The 12,123-nt window shown below is 35.7% G+C and overlaps 1 protein-coding gene across 1 annotated transcript; it reads right to left on the bottom strand.

Annotated features, from left to right (window-relative positions):
- Positions 1-3,419: 3,419 nt before the first annotated feature.
- Positions 3,420-5,963, bottom strand: LOC132555939 (zinc finger protein 227-like). Its single transcript, XM_060220310.1, has one exon. It carries the CDS (start codon positions 5,961-5,963, stop codon positions 3,420-3,422), a length of 2,544 nt encoding a protein of 847 aa, XP_060076293.1.
- Between the last annotated feature and the right edge of the window lie 6,160 nt (positions 5,964-12,123).

The raw sequence follows: 12,123 nt of genomic DNA, 5'->3' as shown, positions 1-12,123 counted from the left end.
TTATTACTTAAACCACAAATTCTCACTATTTATAAAAACAAGATGATGAAATGAAGAAAATTCTTCACTAGCTAACCCTTTTCCAAAACAGACAGTAAGCCTAGGGGGCAAACATATACAATTTGAAAGAAAATTGCTGAATATATTCTTGGGAATATATTTGGGAAATTTGGCCAGATTATGAATTACAACTGGAAAGAGGGCTCATATTCAGCCCCAGAGGGCCCCTTCAAAAAAGTCCTGATCACTGTTTGTAAAACATGTTAAAGGTTTATCAGACTTAAAAGGAAAATTTCATATTTTCTTTCTTTGCTTGATCATAACAGGATATCATTACCTACCTAAACAAACATGTCTAGTCACAAGACAGTTTGGCACACATTGCAATAACCATCTATTTGTGATCTTTTAACACTGGGCTTATTACCAGACACAGACTTATTGCTGAATAAAAACAGGAATCATATATATAACTGACTGAAAAGTTGTTCGAAATTTCAACTTTCGTTTTTTGCACAGAACTGCTGGCATTCACTCTGGCAGGAATATTGAATACAGAAATTGTAAATTATATTCTACAGATGAAAAAAAAAATTGGTAAACTGACAGATAAAGAAGACTAACACTGATTATACTTTATGGTATATCCTCCTCATCATCATATCATGGTTTGTGATAAATTCTGTGAAACTTGTTTTAACAAACAACACTCACTGCAATACCTATCATACTTAGGATCAATCTCTCAAATCCACAAATAGTTTCTGTTCAATAATTACACGGTCAAATCTGTACACAATATGATATACTCACTTATTCAAGATGATATAATTTTTACATAGTCCTTCAACGAAAAAAACCCAACAAATTAAAATATCGTAACTTCTAACTTGGCAGTTAGAGACAAATCAACAAATATAGAGAATATTATAATTCTTTACCACATGAAAAATAAATCTGTATACAACAGGAATTTTCATGTTTGATTCACATCTGACTTCTGATCATGACCCTCAACACACTTTTAAAACCTGGTTTTAAATATCCCCAAAAAACACAGATACTTTCTGACTGTAAAAATTACATCCCTTTGAAACAGTAAAACATTTTTGCAACGACAGAATATTTCACAACAGTTAAGTTTTAACATAAAAAAAGAAAGAGGGAAAAAATAAATCTGTACATTGCATGAATGTTATATAACTGTGCGGAAAGAAAATGATCTGTATCGTCGCAAGAGTTATCTGCTCTTTGCAAATGGAAATGATTGCCACATGTAAAACAGTAAAATATACATGTATATGAAAACTTAAACCTGTGATAAAAAAGTATTTCAATAACTTACCCATAAGAATGCTCAACATTGATTATGATGAATTCCTGATAAAACTACACAATGGTAAATTTGATCCGTCTTCATGTTTTTATTCTTGAATTTTTTAAAACTTGTCCTTACTTCTTGGCTCATCATATTCAAGTAACTAAATTTGACCAAATACTACATACTTGTTTCTCTATAAAGATAAATCTTAAAATAGTGTTTTCAACAATTCACCATTCAATAATGTGCAACAAGCTGAAGTCAATGAAACACCAATGTAGCACCTACTAAAGTTTTTTCATAAATTATAATTTATATTTGATTTTTCCTATCAAAAATAGGAAATAAAAATATGAAAAGAAATTTTTTCTTCAGATTTTGGATTCTGTTTAGATATATGTTTTTCACAAAAACCAATTTGGATTTTGAAAAATATTGTATACCTCTACAAGCGTATGAATAAAATCACCAAAAATGGTCTTCATTTTTAAATCTCACATTGACTTCTCACAAAACAATGGGGAAAAAACAAACAAACTTGTGTTCAAAGTACAATTTGAACACCCTAAGAAACTGAGGCTTTTAACATGGTATATACAAAATTGTTTTATATATTTAATTTAATTAAACATCCTTCTAAACAAAACTAGTCCCAAACTATATGTCTTCTTTTAAACTTTGTAATTTTAAGATAATGTTGTTGGTACAATGTAGTTTATGAAGCTAGTAGCTCATTAATTGGTAACCGGAGTCAATATCTAGGTCAGTGAATGATTTATTTTATGTTTGATTTTAACTAATAATTTACGGGTTGAAGTTTCCTTTCTTGAGGTTTTAATTTTGCAGTGCTCAGAAGTATTTGATTAGAAACAAGAAATAATAACCAGGATTCAGCAATAACCCATAAGGACAGGATCAGTCAATGGGAAACCATCTATAGGTTTCAAATGACAATAGTGGGACAGAAATCAACAATGGCATGACCAGCTCTCAAAGTCAAATTCTATCGACCTCAACTCATTAACAATCAACCTTCTCAAGAATCACAGATGTTTTTATTTATCAAATGACATATTAAAATTTAAATTCTTTGTTGTAGTTTATTTTTTCTTTCCAAGTTCTGTACCTAATTTAATCTATCAGATTCCTTTTTAATGTGAAAAAAAGCATCCTTCAGTCTAGTTCCGTGCTACAACACTATACACCCAATAAAAAAAATACTGATCTAGATATAGCTTGGTTAAAATATGCCATTCTCAGAAATTCAAAACTATACTCAAAACAGTGTTTGTTTCTTCTAACTGGAACATGTTGAATGTAGCAAAACCACATTTGGGAAGACTATCATAAAGGCAAACACAAAAAAATAAATCTGAACTACTCTTTAAATAAATCAAACATGGACACTGTAACAGCATTATAAAGGTCAAACAATACCATTTAAAAGCAAATCACAGCATTCAATAAAAGTATGAAAGATTTCTTCTAGAATTGAAGGACAACAAAATTTCTCAGATCAAACCCACACATCCACATACAGGCATGTAAAAAATATAATTTCATTTGCTTATCACCAACAATAATTTTCAATAATCTTACTTTGAGATACAAAAGGGCAGGTAGGTTAATTATCAGAAAAGTACAATATACATTAAGATCACTCACACTATGTTTAGAAATTAATACTTAACAGAAAATAAATGCAGACAAGACCTCTGGAACATGGTAACAGCAGTTCTGTTAGTCTTTGCTGTATAGGTGCTTCCTTTGTCTGTGGTTTGAAGTTTTTACAAAAGAAACATGCCTGATCACAGACAAATATTTAATGATGCAACCCAATCTCTGTTTCCCTGCTTTTGCGTTTGGTCCATTATAACACCTATGGAGTGTTCAGTAGATGGTGATGAATGTTCATTTCTCAATTACTAGTAGAGGGCATTCGTTATCTGTGTAATACTGACCTGAAATAGCTGACCGGCATCGACCTCCGTCACAGAAGGTTGAGGTATCAATATGTGCTATATCACCCAACATTTTTTTCCCTGTCCATATTGATACTGTCTATGGCAGTCTTGATGGATGCCTTACCATCACACTGTTATTCCATCGTTGGTGCCAGACCTAAATTCTGCTCTTTATCTCCATCCTGTTCATCCATGGATTCTTCCTCTTCACTTTCACTCTCAGCTTCTGAATCTGATTTTTCAGAACCCTCCATGTTATTCTGTCTGTCTTCATGATCTCTAGATCTACCTTGATTTTCCATTTGTGCTTCTGGTTCTACATGTTCTTCCTCCTCTTCCTCCTCCTCTTCTTCTTCTTCCTCTTCTTCTTCTTCCTCTTCCTCCTCTTCCATGCCTGTTTCTTTTCTGGTCTCTGGTTCTTCAACTGTTGTTGAATCCTCAACTGTTGTTGAATTCTCAACTGTTGTTTCATCTTCAATCTGTGTTTCTTCAACTTCTGCTGCTTCTTCAGCAGCTTCACGTTCTTCCCTTTCCTGTTTAAGTCGCAGCCTTTCAGATTTGGCTGCAGCCCTTGCCGCAGTGGCAGCTGCCTTTGCAGCTGCCTTTGCCTCCCTCTTTTCCAGCCTGATCCTTGCCTTCTCTTCCTTCAGTCTGGCTTTTGCCTCTTTGGCTTTAGCCAAAGCTGCTGCATTTGCTTCGGCATCCTCCTTGGACCTTGCTTCCCTCTCAGCAGCAAGTCTAGCCTGTTTGATGTGGACACGTTTATTGTGGACACCAAGGTTTCCTTTCTGTCTGAAGGTCTTTCCACATATTTCACACTTGTAAGGTTTTTCACCAGTGTGCAGCCTGCGATGTCGCTGGACACTTTGTGCCAAGGTGAAGGTCTTGTTACAGATTTCACACTTGTATGACCTCTCTTGGGTGTGGGTCTTGCTGTGTCGATACAAGTTGGCTCCATCAGCGAAACCTTTTCCGCATGTGGTACAGATGTATGGTTTTTCACCTGTGTGGATCCTACGGTGAGTTTGCAAGTTGTACAGCAAATTAAAACTCTTGCCACATGTCTCACATTTGTAAGGTTTTTCACCAGTATGTGTCCTGCGGTGGCGCTGCATGTCCCCTGTTTGATTGAATCCTTTGCCACAGATGTCACATTTGTACCCGTACTCGCCAGTGTGAGTACGAAGATGGGTTAACAAAGTGTAGGGCATGTTGAATCCCTTCTTACACACAATACAGTTGTATGGTTTTTCGCCTGTGTGAGTCATCATGTGACGCTGAAGCTTGTTCATGTCCTTAGAACGCTTCCCGCAAACGCCACAAGTGTTGGGTTTCTCTCCTGTGTGAGTAAGGAAGTGGATCTGCAGATTTGTGATCTCATTTTTAAAATCTTGGCCGCAGACATAACACTTGAGAGGCTTTTTTTCCTCCCCTTCATGGGTCTTAAGGTGCTTGTGTAGTTGGTTACGGTTAATGAATCCATTTCCACAGATGTCACATTCATACGGTTTTTCTCCCGTGTGAATTCTGAGGTGGCGTTTCAGGATGGAGGCTTGTTTGAATCCTTTACAGCAAACATTACATTTATAAGGCTTTTCACCTGTGTGTGACTTCAAATGAATGGGTAGGTCATGTGGCTGTCCAAAACCCTTACCACATATCTCACACTTGTAAGGCTTGCCATCATCTTCCTTGGATACTTTGGGTTTCTTTGGAGTTTTCTTTTTCCCCATTCCTTGAATGGCCCCATACTGATGATCTCCTTGGTGATAGACATCTTTATCAGACTTGTCCGATTCCGAGCTCTGCGTTTGCTGGTTTGCACCAGAAGCCCCAGGGAAAACCGGCATTCCACAGACATCTGTCAAGTTCTGAAACTCTGGCGGCTTTTCAACTGAACGCATTCCGAAGTTTGCCAGTTGAGCAGCAGCTTGGAAGAACTCTTGGCCATAGGCATTGTGTCTATTAGGGTCCTTATCCATTTCTTTTTCCACTTGTTTTTCTCCACCTGGTGGTTGCATTCCAAAATTACCTGGCAGGAAACCTGTCTGAATCCCTCCCATTCCACAGACATCTGTTTCTGGAGGTCTCTCTGTAGAGTGCATGCCAAAATTAGCTAGCTGTGTTGCTGCCTGAAAGAATTCTGGACCATAAGACGTATTCCTTTGATAAGGATCCATGGCATCGTTGGACTTTTGTGAATGTGTGTCAGGCTGTTTCTCTGCCTGATTATGCATCCCAAAGTTGGCAAGTTGTGTCGCTGCCTGAAAGAATTCCGGACCATACATGCTCCTCTTATATCGATCTTTATACTCATAAGGTTTACGAGTGTCTTGCATTCCTGAAGGTATATAGGGATTTGGGATCTGACCACGATTATGTCCGGATTTGTCAGAACTATTTGAATCCATGTCTTTTTCCATTCCTGGAACGGTGTACTGGGTTGACCCTGGCCGATTCCCATTCTTGTTCATGGAGTTTGAATCTTGACGAAGTCTATCATCAGCCATGTTTGGAACAAATGGATAACTTCCTAAATCAGACATCCTTGGTGCAGAGTACTGTGGTGCTACTCGAGAGTTCAACTCAGTGCTAAACCTTCCCTCAGACATGTTTGCGACGGAATGTGGGTCAGCCATTCGCCGGTCAGGCTGGAGGTGCAGGGGTGGAATATCCATGACTGGATAAAGTACCCTGGTCTATTAGTAAATCGTTGTCAGATCCCGATTTGTGTCACAAGCTGATCCCACAGTGTTGATATTACCTGAAAATAGAAATTATTATTTGTTTACCAATATGAAAAATGTTGCTATGAAGACCCTAAGCCACTTACGAAATTCATGAATAAATTTTGAAGTGCAGCGATGTAATATCTACTTGATATTGGAGTTAAGATTGTAGGACTCAACTCTTTATTCATTCAGTTTAAGAGTCAAGTAAGGTTTTGCCTGCCGTTTCATGTGGTAGGAATAAATAGCACCACATAAATACAGCACTTGACTTTTACATAAAAAATCAACAAGGTCAGCATTTCTCACCTTTCAGTGTTAATAATAAAACATCTCATTATCATATTTCAATATTTCAAATACTTCAGTCTGCCAACAGTGAGTCCAGTCTGTATTGTCAGGCTCAATTACCAAAATTCTGTCCTCTGAATTTATAAATGCTACATGATGAATTACATTAAAATCTGACAAACCATTCCGGACTTGTTATATTTGACTGATGCACTATAAAGTAAGGTCATCATGTAGATAATAGGATATGTATGGACAATATGAGCTTCAAATGTTATCTATATTTGTTTTGAGCACTGTTAACAAACTCTTGTACTATGAACAGAAGCTAGGTCTAATTTGGTAATGTGTTTTATAAACATTTAGTTACACATATTGATCAGATATGAAAATAAACCAAAGGTGAAAAATGTGCTTACTGGATTTTTTTCCTGTTTTTCTTGGGATTTATCCTCTTGAATTTCAATAAATTAACAGATTAATGGTTTGGCAATTATGTTGTTATGGGTTGGGTTTTTTCGCACATTAATCACCGAATTTTGTCTCTTTTCAAAGTCATGCAAGAATTTTTAAAGGAAGTATTTGATTGGTTGGTGTGATTTATTATCATGGAAAGTTTAAGGTACTTCTCAGAAGTAAACATACTTTTCAATACTTTAAAAAATAATCTTAAGAAGTATGATCATAGGGATATATTTCAAAATGCAGATGAGCCAAAAGGTGAAACTAAAGCCATCAGCTGTACTTCATTCTTTCAGGACAAAATCAATTTTGGACAAAAAAAGGCTTCAGTGTCCAGTTTATAATTGGCTATCAAATTACTGGTCATTTTAATATTTTAACGGAAATATATTTTCACAGTAAATTAATATTGCGAGTTTCGAATGTATAAGAAACTTTTGATATATCTGATGGCGAGTGTTCAAACATAAGAGAGCAACTTCCCTACGAAATATGTTAATAAAATCGTGATTCGGACAAATTCAATGGCTGGCCAAGGAGTTTGTGCTTCTTCGTAATCTGTCTTCAAATTCACCGCCTTTATTTACATATTGCACCAAAAAATACACCTTAAATATCCAATAATCAAAATCGCGAAATACAAGCGACAAGCTTGCAATGTAAGAAGCGAAAAATTGTGATTCAAAAGTCTAAGTTGGCATGGTTAGCTTAAGATTAGGGGGGAGGCCATTTGTTGGAATGACCCACAAAAGGGGCCATATGCTTTAAAGCGTAATTCATGCAGCTTTGCTATTTTGGAAAAATACTAAACTTTTTGCAAAATTATGCAGCTTAAACTGATTATTTATAGATGAAATACTCACCATTTGGTAATAAAAATAGCTTCTTTAGTCTGTAATGAATGTGGCCCAGTTCTCAGGACTAACAATGCACCTCTAATCGATCAACATCCGGCGTGACGACATCGGACTAATAAAACATGTCTGGACAATGCGTGGACGACCGGCAACGAAAACACAAGAACTGGATTATTCACGAAAATTATGTCTATGACAAAATAATGTATATGAAGCAGTAGATAATTCCTTATGGCTCGTATATTGGATACTTTTCATGAATCTGAATTCATATGTAGCACCTTGCTAACCTTGGGTCAAAGCCAGAAATAAAAATCTGACTTGTGTAAGGCTACAGCACCTTAAAGCTGATGGGCTTGCTCAAGTCCGAGATCAATGCTAAGACCACGTATAGATTAAAATATACTTGTAAATCCCTATGATAAGTCAGAATCCATATAATTGAATACTTAAAATTTAGAGAGCAATATTTTTAAAGAAGATAGATAAAATTATAAGGATATTTGTTCTATAAAAAAAACCCCTCATGATCGTGATTGTAACAAACAACTTCACAAAGCATCAGAAGTCTGCCACCCGGTAAGCGATATCGTGTCTCCAGGGAATTAAGATAGTGTGTCTCGATATTTTTAATCGCAGATAGTCAGGACCCTGCGGACTTTCCAGGTAACCAAGAGCACGTGTCTCGATGCTGGGATGTATATTTAAGAGAACCAGGATGACCTGTCTCTAAAAAAACTAAGATCACTTGTCTCCAAGGATCCTAAACCATCTGTCTCCAGGAAACCTAACAGAACAACCTGTCTCAAGGGAACCTTAACCATCTGTCTCTGCTATGAAACAAGATAACGTGTCTCGTGAGAACTAGTGTGTCACCAAAGAACTAAGATTACTGCCGTTTATGGTTCGGAGGGGACATTTGAAGATGGCGACGACGAGGCGCGACGGTAGGGTAGAGTGACGACATTCTGATCTCAAATTTTATAGATTTTTTTAGTAACTGCAATTTTCTGCAATGGAGATCCCATTTCTGACATGTTGAACACCATTATTATTCGACAGGGATAAATGAGATTTGAACTTTTCGTAATATAAATCCGAAGCTGACGCTGGATGCAAGCATTTTTTCTGCATTTTCCCAACATTAATATCACATTGACAAGACCTTTACAATATGAAAAAGTGAAGTCCATTAACATCCCATTGCTTGGGTAAGATGGAAATCGAAAAAAAAAAAAAAAATACTTGCTGCCATCTCCATTGAAAAAATAAAATAAAATCGGCATAAAAGATGGTATGAGAATTAATATAAAATTATTTTAATTAATATTCAAAAGTTACAGAGCTAAGAACCGGACTTTGAATTTCATTGTCATATATACAACACAGCCACATAGTTAAAAGAATCTGTCTAACACTTCCGCGCAGATTAAAATTAAATCACCTTATCCAACAGGTTTCACACAAGTAATATTGACACTAAAATAGACTTCGAGTATGTTGATGTCGATTGCTGACAACTTGCACGTGAGGCCTACTGTTTGCGTTTGGTCAAACCATATAAATATTGTTACCTGCCGTTTTGTTTAATATACTATAACTTTGAATTAACTTACAAGTAAGCAAGCAGGAAAGCAAGCGAGCGAGTGAGTGGAATGATGAAGATGATGATGATGATGATGATGATGGAGGTTTTTCGTCTCCGCGACTCTGCCCGTCGCCGGGCGGAGTCCAATCGGCATGCGCCGATTCTCTGGCGACGTTTGTGGAATAGATAAATACGCCACGGTATTTATTAGTAATAAATCGATCATCGTGATAATCGGCTAGAATTAAATGGAGACAAATCCGTTTTTCAGTCTGTTGCCGCGTACACGATTTAAAGCGACCCCAGTAATCAGGATTTTACTAAAAAAAAATAAAGGGAACGTTGTGAACAGGAAACAAGGAATTATCTACTGCTTCGTATACATTATTTTTCTTAGACATAATTTTCGTGAATAATCCAGTCCGTGTGTTTTCGTTTCCGGTCGTCAAATGTCAGTTGTCCAGATTAGTAGAAATCAACAAAATTGTATATTGTTTCTCATATGGTGTTATGAAACAGAAAGTTTGTGTTAAAAATATATTTCCGTTGAAAATAAATTACCAGCTGGGTACCTAATAACTATTGGGACACAGTTTCACATTTAAGAACAAACTATGTGTCCTTGTATATCACGCAGTGCAGTGACTAACGCGCTCACTCACCCAGTCGGTTGGGATTCCTATCTGATTCAAATACAAATCTGCTCTGCACACTTTATGGTGTACAGAGATCTACCATATGGTTTTCGTTTTGAGGGGATAACATGGAAAATCCATCATCAAACATGTATCATCCACTTTTTTCCATCGCCTTGTTAAAGAACTTCATGTCTACAAAAAAGATTTTGGTCTTTTTTCCGTCTGATTATCCTATTCATGGCAGTAATGGCTATACAATATTCCTATTCCTTCTACTGTTTGTATCTTGATATATTTGCCGGTTTCTCGATGGTCTTATGTTGTTTAGTATAACGTATCGCTATGCTCTGTATAGTGTATTGAAAACATTACGGGAAGTGGATCTAAGCTTAACTTAGAACTAAACCTAAACTTTGATTATTGTTATAACGTAGTGACTTCTTTTTATAATAAAACCAGATCGAGCAGGGTTACAAGTTAGATAAAGATATAATTAAATATATCTTTCGAGAAGACTGAAATCTTCTACTTTCTTCACAATCTAATATACCAAGGGACTTAACTCGTCTTTCCATATTACAGGTTTGGACGTTTTCAGTTCTGCTATGAAACATGGTAATATGACAAACTATTTGATATAAGAGAAAGTTGAAATGTGTTATCAACATCGTCCAAACTTGAATGGTAAGCTTAAACACGTTCTTATCGTAGACCATTTAAACTAAGACTGTCATTATATTGTCGTACACTCTCAGTAAAACTATTGTCTCTTGTTTTTAACGAAACAATGCAGAGTGATAAAGAGTGCCAAAGAGACAAATAACTTGAAACAAAATTTTACTTTAAACTCTTAATTTCCCGTTTATTTTGTTCATTTATTTTTTCATGCAGTTTGATTAATCCAAAAATTTTAATTACATATTGCATCATTGATCAAACAATTGAGTCATGGCGTCGATATTTCGTTGTATAACAGTCAGAGACGTATATAAACATGCTTCCTCTGTTACAGCTTTGTTGCCTCTCACAAATTAATTGAGAAATATAACTTTTACTTATTCACAACGGCTATGAGTACGTCTTTTTCAACCGAGTGTATTCAATAAGCGCTTTTAATTTACAACTACATACTAATTAGTTCAACACTTTCGTTTTATGATGATTATTAAAATGTTAACAAATATATCACCTCTTATAATTGTACATGCGTTTGTCGCAATATACCTGATGAGGTAGTTTATATGTTGACAGAAAAGAATCCCTTTACCTTTGTTTATTTTCGCTCTTTCCAGAGAAGTTAATTTATTTGATGTGTAGGATCCATATATAGTCACATGTACATCACATACGTGATGTTTTACCAGGCTCGAATTTCATAAAGTTGATATTCATAGTGACATGTTTACAGATTTGACACTCAGGATGAATACTGACCTTGATCTGACCGTTTAATCTGAATACAGACTACTTAATACTGATCAAATATCGAACTCCAGTGTGATCCAAACAACAAATAACTGAACAATAAACAAAATATTCGTCTCTAAAAGTAAATGACATGGAGTGAATTTTCGTTAATTTATAATAGAAAATCCGTGGAAATAATGAAAGATATTCATAAGAAAATAATTAATATAACTCAATTAACGGACGTGTTCAACACCCCATATAACAGATTAAGTCTTCCTTTTTAATCCTAAAAATGTGCTGCAAATTGCTTTCTCTGTTGAATAAGTCTGTGGTATCAATATGATTTCGTTTTATTTTGCTTGACACCGAGGCAGTCAATATGTCTGTACCGAGGAACGACTAACCAATCCTACAAGATGACGTACAAATTCATTGTTCATCCCACCTGACACACTTCCTTCTTTCTTTGTGTATAATACACAAATATGCTAATACTTCCGGTAATTCTCTGTCAAAAGGGGGCGTGGTCTTTAGCCATGTGCTTCTTTGTTTATGTAAACATGTCGTATTTAAGAATCACATGTAAATTTGAGATAATTTATTCATCTGATATCTAATCATTGTTGAAATATATTACTTTTAGTTATGAAATTGCAATTTGACATCACAAAATATTGCTACATAGTGATATTTTCAAAATATCAGTTTCTGAAAATAGAACAAATTTGACCTTTAACCCTTGACTTGGCATCTTGGGAAACGTTCAGGCGTTGTCACGTGACTTCTTTGTGTGTCGGACTCGCAGCGTGTGAGTCAGACAGCCTTGTATCTCTCAGTATTCATCTATGTATTCAAATATATAA

This window comes from Ylistrum balloti, unplaced genomic scaffold (assembly GCF_031769215.1).
Source record: "Ylistrum balloti isolate Yb309-2 unplaced genomic scaffold, AGI_CSIRO_Ybal_v1 Utg370530, whole genome shotgun sequence".
In the NCBI taxonomy this organism is placed as follows: Eukaryota; Metazoa; Mollusca; class Bivalvia; order Pectinida; family Pectinidae; genus Ylistrum; species Ylistrum balloti.
The sequence above is the reverse complement of the archived record's forward strand: the minus strand, read 5'-3'. Positions and strand labels throughout refer to the sequence as shown.